General features: G+C 35.2%; 1 protein-coding gene across 2 annotated transcripts in view; it reads right to left on the reverse strand.

The window, feature by feature from the left end:
* LOC135077448 (ATP-binding cassette sub-family G member 4) overlaps window positions 1-16,752 on the reverse strand; it is a 133,114-nt gene that overhangs the window by 27,483 nt on the left and 88,879 nt on the right. Inside the window, exon 2 of one of the 2 annotated variants that reach the window (XM_063971997.1) lies at window positions 4,460-4,526. In XM_063971997.1, coding sequence (XP_063828067.1) covers window positions 4,460-4,514 — 55 coding nt within the window. In that variant the 5' untranslated portion in view covers window positions 4,515-4,526. The remainder of the gene's footprint in view (window positions 1-4,459; window positions 4,527-16,752) is intronic. The other variant, XM_063971996.1, reaches the window with a different exon arrangement.

Below are 16,752 nucleotides of genomic sequence, written 5' to 3' on the forward strand. Positions count from 1 at the left end.
ATAATATCTACTTTAAATTCCAAGCATTTATTTATCATATACACTGCCAATTTATTTATCTAAATGCGGATAGAGCAGGTTTTAGAAATCAAGACATTAAAGCTCAAATAGAAAGGCAAAGTAGAAAATTAAAGTAGGTAGGTATAGAACCAGTTGTAATCTAGAAATCTGTAATCTTTTTTTGACCTGGTAATTTACAGTATTGCATACAATGACATCATGTAGGTGTGTGTGCCCCTAATGGACTCCCAGGACTAATAACGTGGTTTTTGTAACACTATGTTTGTCGACTGAGACATTTGGAATAAATTACTTTGTGACAGCTTCCGCATAATCTCACTAATGTAGCCGACTTACCCATATTCTAAGCAAATAACAGTCAAACCGGTTGTTGAGATGTCAAACTCGTCTGGTAATAAATATCTACTTTACAAAAATAGACAAAGAGCCACATCTTATATTTAGAGCCTATCTAAAAAGGTTGCTTTATCTGCTAGATACCTATCTCTACCACAGAAACTATAAAAGTCGTACATACTACCTACATAGCTTAGGCTTTCAGGATCAATAAAATAAGTTTTTGGCTAAAGTTTCTATAACAATTAGCTCCATTATATTAAGTTAAGAATGTTAGGGAATTTAGGGATATTATTTTCGGATCCATCCCCTCTCACTTTCATCGAAATGTCACCTAAAGATACTCATAGAGTCGAAAATACAGAATCGTCGTTAGGGAGTAAGTAGCTCAGGGTATCGAAACAGCGAGAAGGTAGTCAATCTCTTATTCAACCATAAGCAAAAAGCTTTTAATGCAAAAAGAATCGCATAACTTACGCAAAAAAGGGTAATGACCCATTTATCTCGGAAAATTTAGTTTATACACATATTTAATCAATAAACAAGTTTGTGTTGTTGTCCTTAACCATGTAAAATTGTGTTCTACTTACTCGTATAATGTCTTCGCAGATTGTTTAGCATTCTACATCTTACGAATGGTAACGAATTATTCTCTCCTTTTCGATTGAAATAAAAGATTTGAAGGAAGAAATATTAATTGGGTCTTACAAAATGTATTTTGTCAACGTCAACCAAATAACTAACAAAGCAACGTTTCTAACACCAAGTCGTGATAATAGAAGTATTTGGGTCACTGAATGCTCATGGTGTTTGTGGTCGAGAGCACTCACGACAACCGACTCTAAAGTCTAAACTAAATTAAACAGTCATTCCACTTCTGGACTTCATAGCATTTGTTTAGGTTTTTGCTCCAATAATATAAGATAAATATTCTGTCAAAAAAAATAATACCCATAATAACTAACTTATCATTCTAAATTTTTTTTTTTTGACTTTGTAAGTCTTTTCTGGGGTCTCAGAATTTTCGTACCTAATATTTTTTTCATTTCTCGAATAGAGTTTCTCACTGCAAAGAATTTAAAGCGTAAGCCTATTCCTCAGACATTCACTTTGGATGTTCAAAACTTCTTGATATTATAGGTACCCAAATACGCCCTTGTAATAACGAAGCGTTGCAATTGCAATAGTAATTTCGTTACCAGTAGCCATTTTATTGCTTTGCTTCTAACAGTATTTCTTTATCAGTGCCATGATCAATTTTCGAAATAACCACAAGGAATGTGCATGGTAATATGTGCCTAAGTGCAAACAGAATAGAGCTGTTTGTTTTGTAAAGTTGGTAGTAAATGGAAGCGACTGAGTGAGTGTTGTAATCAAGGCCAATGCCTTTGTTAGGTTTCGGTTGTAACTTGTACTGCAAGTCCGATAATATGTCATTTTGGACTGACTATTATAAGTTCTATGTAAATGTTAACAGCTAAACCTAAACAGAAACAAATAATAAATATGTAAAATTCTTCAACGTCTAAATTAGTTACTTTATGTACTTAGTCCTTTCGGAAAAACATCATTATCATTTCAGTCATAGCATAGCAGATAGGACGTCCGGACGCGTCCACTGCTGAATATAGGCCTCCCCCAATGATTTCCATACTTATTGGCCGGTTGGTAGCGGCCTGCATCCAGAGCCTTCCTGCTACCTTTATGAGGTCGTTTGTCCACCTTGTTTATTATTCTGTATGCTTGTACAAATATCGTTCAACCATCATGAAGCAACCTGATCACCGCAATATTTGTGGAAAATGTGGCAAAGTTTACATTATTAGCACACATTAGGTTAAGTCCACATTTCGTAGTCGCTAAGTGATAATAGATTACTTGGCTCGACGTGGTTTGACGTGTCGCCGTTTCTACTTTCCTCTTTCACTTTCATATCTAGATTGTGTGGTGATAGTTAATTAACCTCTATATAGCCATTTTATTATTATTCTGAGCGAATAGAAGAAAAGAATAGAGTCGCTTCTCAAACTTTTAAATAAACAACTTTATTATTATACTTAGATAAAGGTCCTAGAGATTTATCTAGGACTCTCTAGGAGAAGCCAAAAATTAAGAGTTCGATCTTATATAATATTCCGGAACTTATAAGCTAACCCTCTTTATTGATAAAAGTTACTTAGTTGAACTCTGGCTTAAGTTGTCATTTAGTATGGAAATGTCATTTTAATCCAGTGTTCATCCTAGGTGTAACTTTTTATTAATAAGGGGGTAAGTGAGAGACCATTTCTATTCTTGTTTTATACTCGTAGGTACATGAAAGGAGAACCAAAAATGTTAATTAAAGCTCTATGCCAAATCTAATTGAATTCACTCTTACGCACAGCACGCACAGTGAACGTGATCCTCAATAATGAACCCGGCTGAAGATATGAGAAAATTATGCCAGAGATGTGTAGGTACAGTCATTAACAAATATATTTTTCTTCTTTCTTGGCGAGTATAAACAACTAGAGCCCTTAATGTCATACTCGTAGTATAAACGTGCCGTTCAGAAAGCACGAAATCCTTAATTCTATGGACAATCATATTAATGGATTTAAACCTGTAAATCCTTACACGAATTACTTTAATAATTACACGAAGTGATTGGTTGCATTTATTAATTAATGTGACCTCTGTGCTCGAAACCTCAAAGTTTTTGTTATTTTGACATGGACTATACAAATCAACTTCCTATTAAACACCTGGCAATTATACCAGCTTCTACTCTACTGCTTATCCGGTGTGACTCATCACCATTACAATAAAGCTTCAATAAAAACAATCTAACATTTAAATCATATAAATTACCTCTCCAACTTATGTAGAGATGTAGAGGCATCGTAACTCAACTGTAGAAAGTTCTGGCTTCGATTCTATTAAACATGAAAATGACAACAACAATACAACGACATTATCATGGATATTTTTTATTCGATAAAATGGTTTGTAGAGAGACAATGTGTCGATCCAATCATATATGCATAGAATATCCTTTCATATTGTCTGTCCACAAGGTGGACCGACGACATCATAAAGTAGCAGGAAGGCGCTGGACGCAGGCCGCTACCAACCGGGCAACATGGAAAGCATTGGGGGAGGCCTATGCAGTTCACCAGTGGACGTCCTATGGCTGAGATGATGATGATGATGATGATGATGATTGTCGTAGAAGAGCTCTAGGTAGTAAAAGAGCTCATTTCATTTACATTTCATTCGTGTGACACCGGTGTGTGTAAGCTACCCAAGAAAAAGAACTGAACTTATAATTTTTGTGTAATTGTCCTGATTTCAAACTGCATTGTAGCATTTTTGGCATTTTCATCCAACACTCCGCTAAATATAAACGCAGATGTATGTAGAGGTGTTTACATTCGTATTTTCGTGTTGGTACGAGTAGTTATCATCACGCCTTCTACGATTTTCTTACCAGCTCGTGATGCGTAGGTATATAAGCCGAAGTTTTTATGTAAAGCCATGTAAAAAAGAATCAAAGTATTATAATTGATGGGAGGCAAATTGCCTCAATTCTATAGCCGTGTAAACATGATACTTATAAATACATTATTCGGCCAAAAGACCGGAAAGTTTCACAAAAAGGTATGTATGACGCATTTTAATTTGAATGAGAAATCATTTTTTGGTGTAGATAAATACATATTCAGTGGAATGGCCATACATAGGCCCGGTTTTGCATTAAGACTTTTGGCTTTAGCATGTTCTAATCAAGTAAGAACTTTTAATACTAAATTCATCCTTGAGTAGAGAAGATAAGCGTGCTCAAGCTAGAAACCTCAATTCAGGAACCAGGCTATGTTTTTTTACTGTAAATACTTTATTTATTTATTTATTTAAACTTTAATGCCAAAATAAATTTGTACATAAGGCGAACTTAATGCACTAAAGCATTCTCGACCAGTTTACCTTTGGGTTGAGAAGAAAAGAAATTTGTTTGGCGGTACTTCTAGTACCGCCTTTACTAATTACTAATAACTAAGTACTTTGTAATTATTTTACGACTACCTACAGTACGATATACGATTGTTTTCCGAATATTACTCACCTTTGGTGATAGGACTGGAGACAGTATATCTAAGGTTCCGAAATTCCAAATCCATCTTGATTTATCTGAAACAAAATAAACATCATTAATACAACAATTACATCTAATACAGCCGGATATAAATTGTAAGAAATATGTTCTCAATTATGTTATCAATATTCAAATCAACATGACAAGTACGCCTTATTATATCATAATCATGAGATGTAGATTTCCAATTGCTCCTGTCAGTAACATGGAAATGAATACATTATTGTAATTACTGTAGACTGCGGTCCTTTAGCAAGGAATTGTTCAATACAAATTGTAATGAATATTAAACGTAATAAACAGTTGTGCTACGTAAAAATAATTTCTTTTTTATTACCGATTCGTTCATGATTTTTAAGTAGAACACTGGCCGGATAGTTGTTTTATTTTTAAGCGGTTGCGGTAAACAATACTGTACTGGACTGTTCTTTATGAAATTTTATCAATGGAAGGCTAGTAGGTAATATTACTTCAATGTGGAAGGCCTACAGTTGACTAACCTCATTAATACTCATAACTCATTTTGTGGCTGCGTAAGTTCACATCCCTGGTTTCTTAATTTATTAACCTATGGGCTCTGTTATAGCATCAAAAGCAGCATCAGCTTAGTTCCTAACCACAAAATCATTCTACTTTTCAGACGATCTTGATAACTGAAACCAGTCCGAAGCAAAATGATAAATACCACAATATAGAGATTATGACTGACGCTAGGACTAAAAGCCTTATTTAAAATACTCGTGTCATGATAAACTTAAGACATTCACGATTTATAAAAAGACAACAATCAAAAAATTGCATTAAGTATATCAATAGCCAATCAAGACGAAATCAATTTTTTAACTCACAATAATGAAGGTGCCACATGATCTCATCAGTCAATAAAACCGTCACTTTACGTTAACCGAACCAGACAAAATTGTTAAAAAATTAAAACGACTCAATAAATCAGCTGCACAAAAGACGGAACACCGCCTCAAAAAAACCGTGACATTTTCGATACATAATAAAGTACGTATTTATCTTCACCTTTCGACGAGTTTTCGACTGTAATTTCCCTTTAATTGTAGTTGGACATCCCATTAAGATACAAGGAACGGCAATAATGTCAATAGCTTTTTCTTCACTCTCGATTCGCCAGTCATATCCGTGTAAATTGCAGTTCAAGGTGGTACAATGAACCTATAGAGTCAACTTTCGTGAACTCTTCGGATTCCGACTGACACAATTGCATAGTTATCAGATGTTTATTTTCCGTAATTACACCGGAAATTTTAATTTCCTTCATATTTTGACCTCTCTGTCAAGTAAGTAGATCCTCTTACAATCTAGATTTAATATTCCTCAATTGCCTCCGAATTTTTCGTTGATTGAAATCGTCGATTCTCCTTTTTTGGCTTCCGAATCTGATTCAAAAGTCATTTTCAGAATTCACCTCTAATTAACGTCCATTATAATTAAAAGTTCCGATTAAACTCATATCATCGTTTCCTGTAGACAATAACGCCCGTAACACACGAACCATTCACAGAGATGTATTCAACGCTGTGCGTTCGATTTGCTGCTTCACTTAAGCAAGCATCATTTGCGAACATAACATTTAGTCCAGTCAATAAAGCATTATAGATGGAAAACTGTAGAACACAATTTCTGACTTCAGGACTTTATTTAGACTAGTTAGGAGGTGAACATAGCAAAAGTCCCCGTCCTTAGCCCTTGAGCCGGCGGGGAGAGGCGGGTTTAAAGGTGCCACTTTTCGGTTTTTCGCTTAATCCTCGGAAACTATGCGTCCTAGTGACATGACTACTATGAACCAAAAAAAGCTTATTCAATTTGCTACAGGTGAGATAGTCAACTTTTTTGATAAATTGTATAGTTTTCGCGGCATCTGCTCTAGAAGGTCTGTAAAATTGGAAATTTTATTTTTGTCTTACATGTTCCCATCAGGAGAAAATCGACTAAATCAACATTGAGCAATCATTCTAGACATGCGGGAGCATGTTAAGCCTAGTTCCAGCTAGGGGACTGCACCGTGCGTATATTTAGACGAACAACTTTGAGCCACTATTGATTCCTCATCACTCAAAAACTACTGTGCATTAACACTTCAAATTTGGCTCATGTGTTGAGACTTGTAAGATAAACATCAGCTTCAAATTTCATAAATATGCCTCAAACGGTTCTTTAGGTATTGACGTCCAAAAATCTACATGTCTGACCTATATACCAAATTCTAACCACTTCCAGATGACCTCGAAGGTTCAAATTTGGCATCCAGAAAGGTAGTTATGTAAATACAAAGGAACAAATAAAAAACCAGTAAATTTTAACATTTCACAGGTGATAGATAGATTTTAGTGTTCTAAATGTCGATTTTTGAACGTCAATACCTAAATAACCGTTTGAGGTATATTTATGAAATTTAAAGCTGATGTATATCTTGCAAGTCTCAATACATGAGCCAAATTTGAAGAGTTAATGCACAGTAGTTTTTGAATGATGAGGAGTCAAAAGTGGCTCCAATTGGTTCGTATAAATATACGCACGGTGCAGTCCCCTCCCTGGAACTAAGCTTAACATGCTCCCGCATGTCTATAGTGTTTGCTCAATGTTGATTTAGTCGATTTTCTCCTGATAGGAACATGTAAGACAAAAATTAAATTTCCAATTTTACAGACCTTCTAGAGCAGATGCCGCAAAAACTATACAAGATATAGAATAACTTGACGGTCTCGCCTGTAGCAAATTGAATAAGCTTTTTTTGGTTCATAGTAGTCATGTCACTAGGACGCATAGTTTCCGAGGATTAAGCGAAAAACCGAAAAGTGGTACCTTTAAACCCCCCTCTCCCTGCCGGCTCAAGGGCTAAGGGCGGGGACTTTTGCTATGTTCACCACCTAACTAGGCTAAATAAAGTCCCGAGGTCAGAAATTGTGTTCCACGGATTTCTCTCCACACCGTCGTTAAGGCATTCATTGACTGGACTAATTTATGTTATTTGCTTGAGAACAACAGATATTAAATGTTGCTAAAAAAATATTTCACGCAATAAATTTTTATGATTTAGGACAATTATTCTGACATACAACTAGGGCATGCAATTCGGATATCCGGATATCCATATTATTCGGATATTCGCCAAATTTATTATTCGAATATCATCTTTAAAATTATTCGGTTTTTTCGAACAATACGAATACGCCTTTCCTATTAAAAACTTGTAAAAATATCTGACCTCAAACTACTTAAGCAATGTTAATAATGTAAAATAAAAGAAGAAAACGTGTTTATGTGTGCGTGTACCTGGCCTGCACAATCCCCTGACTTAAATCCTATTGAGAAGAGCTCTTAGGAATTTCCCTGAAGATATGGTGCATGAAAACCGGCTTTTCTTGCATCTTAGCAGGACTTGGGACAGTATCCCACAACAGGATATTGACACCCTTGTTATGAGTATGCAGAACCGCTGCAGATGTATCAGGAGAGTCTTCATAGGCGGATCCACGGATTATTAATTTTAAGTTTTCAACATTTTTTATAAAAATAAATAGTTGTTTTGTTTAGGTTTGATGTTTCAAAAATAAAGTTATGATTTGTCTGAGATTTTCCTCAACATTTTTTTTACTTTACTTTGGGAGAAATACAAAGATTCAATCGGTCCAAAAAGCATTCACCTACAGCGTGTTTATGATTTTCTACTTATAATTCCACCTACGACTGTCGAAGCTGAACATGGTTTATCAGCTAATAGGTTCTTTTGTGGTGAACAGTTTCGGAGATATAACATCTCCCTGCCTAACGCCTCGCTGCAGAGGAATTGCCCTCGTGCTCTGCTCCTGTACTCGGACCGACGCGACATGGTGGCGTTTTTGTACAAGCACTTCAGCACCTCGATATACCGATAGTCAATACGGCACCGCTGGAGAGACTGTAGCACTGCCCAAGTCTCGATCGAATCGAAGGCTTTCTCATAGTCCACGAACGCCAAGCATAGTGGCAAGTTATACTCCGCAGTCTTCTGATTTATATTAACTGACTGATTAGCCCGACGGATTAGCAAGCTGAAGTGGCTATGGGCAGGGCACATAGTACGTAGAACTGACGGCCGATGGGGCAGCAAGGTTCTGGAGTGGAGGCCGCGTACCGGAAAACGCAGCGTGGGACGTCCACCTACAAGGTGGACCGACAACATCATAAAGGTAGCAGAAAGGCGCTGGACGCAGGCCGCTACCATCCGGGTAACATGGAAAGCATTGGGGGAAGCCTATGTTCAGCAGTGAACGTCCTATGGCTGAGATGATGATGAGGTTCTTTAGTAAACATTTGAGATGTTCAATGAACGTTCCTATTTTCTAAACACAAGAAAGAAACTAATATTTTTAATTTTTTTTTCAAGTACCTAGTTATTAAAGTTAGACGATTGTAATAAGCAAAAATTTATCCTTATTGAAATGATTTATAGACAAAAAGTGTTTATTTTAATGTACCTACATTATATTGAAAAAAGCAGTATTCGAAAAAATCGTTTTATCCGAAGTATTCGAATACCATAAATTTAACTATTCGAAATATTCGAATACCAATATCAAACGAATAATGCATGCCCTACATACAACATATCCCGTAAAAAACGTTAGCCTCGTGCTAATGACTAATTTCGTTCAAAGTAGGTAAGTGAAAGTTACCTTTTGTGTGCCAAAATCAAGTTTTCTCGTAAACGATGTCAAAAGGTGACTAGTGTTTACGAGTACGTGTCAATCAAAACAAGTTCTTGACCTAGGTCTAGAGATTTTGCATATATTGTGAAGCTAATAATAGAAACTTGCAATCTTAAGTATTTCTGAAACAAATGTGTTGATGAAGAAGACTTAGGCTGAGTTGCACCATCTTACTTTAACTTTGACAAACGTCAAAAATCTGTCAAAGTCATAGTCACCGTCTAAGTAAGGTGGTGCAACTGTGCAACTCAGCCTTAGGCTGTGTTGCACTGCACCACCTTACTTAAACTTTGACAAACGTCACAAATCTGTCAAACTTCATACAAAAAATACTGGTTATCGTTATAGTTACGGTCAAAGTTAGGTGGTGCAACTAATTTTGACGGTAACTATAACAATAACCGGTGTTTTTTGTATGGAGATTGACAGATTTTTTTTACGTTTGTTAAAGTTAAAATAAGATGATGCAACACAGCCCTAGAAATTTATTTTTGTTGTTGTTCACATATCACGTTATTTAGTTTCAAACCGCATGTAATTATCTATCTGAGCTTTGTTTATGGGGCGTAGGTATGTAGGTATAGACATACCTAGTCGGAAACGAAAAATATTAGTAACAATTTATATTTGAATCCGTGAAAATAGGGGAGTGAAGAAGCTATTCTTTAGTGGTTCTTTACTGGTTTATCAGATCGTAAAAACGTGCGAACAGCTTTACGACTGCATGTTTTTATTCATTGAAACTGGACAATAAATCTTTAGTGAAAAGAAGAAACAAAAGAATACGTGAGTTTGCAACTGCTGAGATAAGAATTCTTATGGGATTGATATGATACCTGCCCACTTCGGTACATTGTGTTTTAACTTCCTACATTTTAAATATTTCTTTATGATTCGTTATCAAGAGAAGCGTTTCCTATTAATTCTAATTTCCCTATTTCCCATTTAAGCGACCTCAACTTTGAGCAAGAATATTTTAAAAAGATATGATTTGAGCGGGCAAGTCACCAATACAGTGTATTGTAATTTAATAAAAGTCAAGGGTAGGTACCTATATCATATTTTTGAAAGTTAAAATGTCAAAAACGTAAAACACAAAAGCCAGACAGTTATTTAATTATTAAAAATTATACTGAGTAAGAGACATTTACACGAACTTTGAGCTTAACTCCTAAACCAAAGCTAAGTAAGTATATTACGGATATAAACATCGTACCTAAACATAGGTTTAGTGGCACACTGAGGAATGTTGTATCAATAAATTCAATACTTTATCGTGAGCAAAATCTGTTGAAATACTTGTAACTACTTTTAAGAAGTGCCGTTTTATGTCACTAAAGTGAGCTCTAAAAATTTTGAAATTCACTTTAATCGTCTGGATGGATTTTTCAGAATTTTCCCAAATGTCACCACAGTTATTAAAGCCTTGACGTCTCATACTAGTCTGAGATTAATAAGTCCTAGATGACATAGCCAATGCGGAAAAAGATATCTGGTTATGGGTGGATTCGACCAAACAAGAGTAAAAATATTAATCACAGAATAAACTATTCCCCATACTGAAACTGTCAATGTGCCAGGAGATATTCTCGGATAAAAGTTTGGTCGAATCGGGTCTAAGTAAGTTTATCTATTATAGGAGTCATAGTAAAAGCTTCGCTAGCTATAGTGAATTCATGTGTTGAAACATTTTTATTATTGTTGTATAAACGTGGTTTGTATCAAAATTTTTATTTTCCAAGATTATTAGTACTTTCTTCACATTGCGCTCTACAAGGGCTGATAAATAACCTCTAAGAGATCCGTATGGGCAAGCATCCAAACACACTTCGTTTCAAGAATTGTTACTCATAGGTTAGCGAACCTAACGGCACAGTAGATATAAAGCTAGTCTACGTCTACTGTGGTAACGGTATAAAACAGTATATTTATACTTTGTAATTGGGGTCATAAAATTATAACTGTCACTTTCTACGGTCTACTGGCCAACATTTTAATTTAGACGAATATAACGATTTTTGGATTGGAAATTTGGAAACCAAACAGCTTAGTAAATCACTAATTCGCTTGACCGACGTCCTCGATAACATTTGGAAGTAATAAAAAAGCTGATGAGCATACTTTTGGCTCTCCTTGGCGGTTTCATGTCCAGCAATGGAAACAAAAAGCTTTGAGATAAACGGGACTAGACTCGTTCCCACCTCTGCAACTGGCTACACAGGTAGCCAGGATCTAAAGTTTGACCACCAATAAAAACCTGAAGGTCAAGTTTGTCTCGGGGGAAAATTAAACTGTCATTGGACCCGCAACGAAATTAATCAGAAGAACATAGGAGGAGTTCGAAGTTAAGATTCGACTTCCCTCCATGTTTGAGTTAGTAGTTTTTCTATGAATAAAAAATGTACTAGTGCGCCCAAGCCCTTACAGGACAACAACCTATGCTCATGGTAATTAACTCCAGTCTAGAAATACGCGTAGATACAATTTCATTTGTATGGTAAGTAAAGCACTTTGATTAATGCAGTTGGAATGTAAATTCAAGTTTTCCAGTTGAATGTTGATTCCAATTTCCAGTAGCAAGAGGGCACTCCGAAAAGCCATGATTGAAAGATTTTCATTAACTACTGAATTCGGTATCTTTTTTGTTTTCTGAAAATAGAGTCTAAAATCCTCAATCTTACATGACAGAAGAACCGCGTTTATATCATATATAGATATAATACATCTTTTAATTGTATGTAATCAGATATAAGAATGCAAATTCAATACATTGCGAAAGTCACTCCCTTGCAGTCCGCATCGTTATGTAGGTATGTCCGTTGACGTAGGCGCAAATCGCTTATAAACAATAAGCAATGAAATATGTATGTAAAATTTCAAGAGCACGACCGGCACCGGCCCTCCCACGCTTTCGAGCCCGATTATAATCGCTACAAGTCTACAAACCTCTCCGGTCGCGCTGCTTTCACTGTGGTGCGGTATAGCTCACTACAACTTATGATAAAAGTGATAGGTACATACTATAAATTATTTATAAAATACTGAAAACTTGATCTTGAACTTAGGAAATAGCTTTACTTTTACTTCACTAGTAGTTCCTGAGATTAGCGCGTTCAACTAAACAAACAAACAGCTTTATGATATTAGTATAGAAGTTTAGATAGAAGAATAGATCATTCTCTAACATGTTTCCTAATTTCACTTATCTATTTTCATAGACTTACTAGCTTTCTGCCCGCGTCTTCGCCCGGGGTTTTCCCGGAAATTTTTCGAATTTTCTCGCCGTAAAAACCATCCTTAGACTTCAACGAACATTAAAAAAAAACAATTGATAAAATTGGTTCAGGCGTTGTTGAGTTATGCGCTTACCAACACATTTTGTGATTCATTTGTATGTTATAGATTTTGAATTTCTTTCTAACTTTTTATGATCAGTTTTGTCTTTTAAATGGTACAAATGGGATACAATCAAAACAAAAAGTTTCAGACTTCTACAAGTTAGTGTTAGTTGGTTTTCTGAAGAAACCAACATTTTGTTGCACCGCCACTATTAGTGCAATGGTGCATCCTTTCGAAAGCATTTATATTATCTCGTTCGTCCTTCCTCTGATTCCTCTCACATTATCAGACCCTCGCGTGCATCGACCAATTATCATTCCCAACATAGATTAAAATTACGACGTACCTAAGTACGTACCTACTTAGGTACATTAGGTCGTAGTAGCTGTTATGTAGTAAGTTCTACAGTCACTACTAAGTAACATAACACTATTGACAAACTTAACGAACTTAAACAAGAGGCTTAGGTGTTATTTAAAATGTTATTCATTCATTATTATGCACATAAATTTTGTCTGTAGTTCATGTTTATTGAATCGTCAAAATAAATTTTACTCTTCGCATATTTTTGGTTAGAAGGTTTTAATCGTAGTTATGTAAACTGTGTGTAACGACAAATGAAATATTTTGCGCCATTTAACTTTAAATCAATAATAGGTACTAAAGCGCTTATTACGGTCATTTACAGCTACTTTACTCGTAATTTTATAGGATCATATTCCATCTTAAGTTCTTAGTAACATCTTAAGTTCTTAGTAACGTCTTAAGTTACTGAAAAGCATTACCTGACATGATGAGATATCGGCACATTATTCTTTATGGTTAGGGTGTTTTCATTATGTAAAGCAAGCCTTTAAAGAAAACTGAAAATTTTGACCACAAGGCCTGCTATGTAGAGTCACATTTTCCATAATATTAAGTTCTATGACGAATATGATAAAAATGATTTATGAAAGAATAAGAAAACAATCGAAAAGCCTACCTTTCTTCAGTTTTACTTTTACTGCTTCTGCATAAGAATAAAGCCATAATTAGTTGTTTAAAATAGTAATAGATTTATGAGTATTAGGTATAATAAATTCATGCAGCGAGACGTATGGGGCAATAAATTCAAACCGCTTTTGACGCTCGTGGCCCATTCTGCGTGCTCACCAAAGAGTTAAGATTATGGAAAAGTCCTAAGTAAACGAGGTACAAAATTAATCTTAATAAGCCTACAAAAAAGTTAAAAGTTAATTTACTGCCTGACGTAAATTTATTCACCTGATCAGGCTTCTGTAACGCATTTTAAAAGCACAGTTAGTTTTTCTTGTCGCAGAAAGTTAAACTTAAACGTTTATATCGAAGCATAAATACCTATGCTTTTTTGTGACATCCCTAACTAACAACTCAAATCACAATTAGTTAAGCGGTAAAACATGAAGAGGTACAAATAGTCAGACATAAGATCAGTTTAAATCTCTTGAATTTGTAAATATGGGTCTTACCATATCCATCGATTTACTTTTACATCGATGGCGCGCGAATAAAAGCGTCGAGTTCCACTTCCAGCTTCCACGGATCTTTCTCGAACTGCACACTTTCACAAGTGTGCACCAAACGAAATGCATGGCGGCAATCTCATTCGATTTACAACCTTATTACCTACACCATTAGAAAGCCATGTAAAGCTACTTCCGTCCGCGACCGTAGAGCGTAAAACATACGCACCTTGGATTCTATCGTAGGCTGGCACTAATTAAATACCTGATTTTGAGGTAGATGCAATTTACATATTTACGATTTGACCTAAACACACTGATCAGGAGAGAATGTAGGTAAATGTGTAGGTGTATGACGTACTTTTTCGTGAAAAAACGCGACAGTAATTCTGTTAATTAGTTACTTGTTATTAATATTTATCGACAATGCTAAAGTTTGTTAAAATCTATGAAAGCATCTAGTAATTCTTTATCATGCATTTGAATGAATTAAAGTTTTATAAGTTTACGCATTTGCGTGACCTCATTTTGAAGTGAGCTTTCGCTAGCAGTATGTTTTGGGCCATCTAAAGAACTAAGGAAGACCACTGTCATTATAATAAAATCTCCAGCAGCACAACAGGTCCGTTTTTGTATAGGAATGGAAAAAAATACTTAGAATTCCAATGGTGTTTCCTAATGAATATGAAATTGGGGCCTTCAAAGGGGAGGCAAAGTACAGAACAAGTCATTATGAATCATACAGAAATCCGAGGCTTGTCACTCTACATTAGATGACCCATTAATAAAATTAGCTAATTGTGTTAATATTATACAAATCAATATACAATACTTATAGCTTTTCTTTTCAATTCGATTTTATTCTGACCTTGAATTTCGTACGCTTTATTGTGACCAGTTTTTAATAAACTGGTTTAGAAGGAATCTAACGGTGATATATTTATACACTATGCTGCTTCCTCTTTTAAAGGTGGCTACTAACTGAGTAGGTATATTGTAATACTAGCTTTTACTCGCTGCTCCGTACACTTGAAAGATAAAGCCTCTTTTTAATAACGTAGCTTTATACTGGTGATTAATCGATTCAGTATAGGTAGTTCCAGACACGACTTACTAAAAAAAACTTGGTAACTAACATACTTTCTTTCATTCGTTCGCTTCAACCTGCCAAAGTTTTCCTAACTACTTCGTTACAATTATGATAACTAAGATCGACAGTTTGTTTTCATCGAAATGTTACATTACATTCCAGTGATAGAAGTCGATTGCCATCCTAAAAATGGCTTTTGAACGTGGGTGCAGACATTCGTTTTTGTTTTTTACCTAAAGCAATTTAAATGCGATACAAAGTTTTTTATGGCGGATATTTTTAGAACAACATGAATTTATAAGATACGTTAAGTAGGCATTATGACCAACAAAAACACATAATTAATTTCAAAATCATAATGAATTATTATGATTTGAAATTAAAATGCAAAAAACTTGCAGCTCCGTTGTAAGCTATTGAAACGTCAAAGATGTTCTTATAATTCTTTAATTTATTGACAAATTAAAGTCCAATATTTTAGAATTCAATAAATTTTTAGTACATTAAGGTTTTTATTTTTAATTCATTTTTCGTTAGGTACACTAAATGATGAAGAGGTAAAGTTTTAAGTTTGTGAGGTTTACTGTAGTAGGTTAGTATCTTTGGAACGTACTAATTAAACCGATTTTGTAAATTTTTTCTCCAGTAGAAAGCTACATTATTCCTGAGCGAATTTAAGTTATTAGAAATCAAGAACGTTTGAAAAAAAGCTAAATGGTAGAACATTTTAAGATAAATTGGCATAAAAACCAACCAAAACTTAATGTTATTGTGTTCAATGAGTACAAAACCTGCAACAGTACGTAGGTACTGCTAGTTTATCCACGTGCTTTTATCCATTTTCTAATTGGTACCTACTAACTATAAAGGCACATTTACACTGCACGGAAATTAGCCAAGTCAAGTCAAAAGAACAGAGGGATGGGGATGAAATATGAATGTTTTTTTATCGGGGACTCCACTGTTTTTTTGACTTGACTCGGCTAATTTCCGCGCAGTGTAAATCCGCCATAAGGGCCTAACTAACTTACACGATAAGGGCACTTACTACCCAATACGTATAAACAGGTCCTCGTAAATTAGTGTAAATAAATGAAAATATGAACTTCGTGCCGGGGTCGTTCCATAACGTAAAATACTCGTAGTATGACTCATTACTCCTGACAGAAATCTTATTGAAAATAATAATTTAAGATCGCCCTTAAATACTAAATTGTGTCCCTACCATCAAAATCGAAAGTCAATGGGTGCGGTCAAATCTCTCACCGTTGGCAAAGGCAATGACTCTTAGAGAAACTGCGGAAACTACAAAGTTTACTACAGTACAGCAACAGCAGATCGGACTTTACATTTTTGTTGTGCTAAAATCGCTCTTGTTAAAACTACTTAAGGTGCCACTGTATTTGCTGTCGTCTACCTTAGGTAGCTAAGGTTACGCTTGACAGTGAAATCGAAGCCATATCGACGCCATGCACTAGTGTTTTGACGCCTGTTATCGAAGCCTGACTAAAGCCTATAAGTACACATCAGTAATGTGGGTACAATATCAATTTCTTCGTTCTTACCTTTGTAATATAATAATACCTCCTTATAAAATTAAAACTGCAAACTTGCTACGTTAACCTTACCTTGCTG

Source organism: Ostrinia nubilalis, chromosome 13, assembly GCF_963855985.1.
Source record: "Ostrinia nubilalis chromosome 13, ilOstNubi1.1, whole genome shotgun sequence".
NCBI lineage: Eukaryota > Metazoa > Arthropoda > Insecta > Lepidoptera > Crambidae > Ostrinia > Ostrinia nubilalis.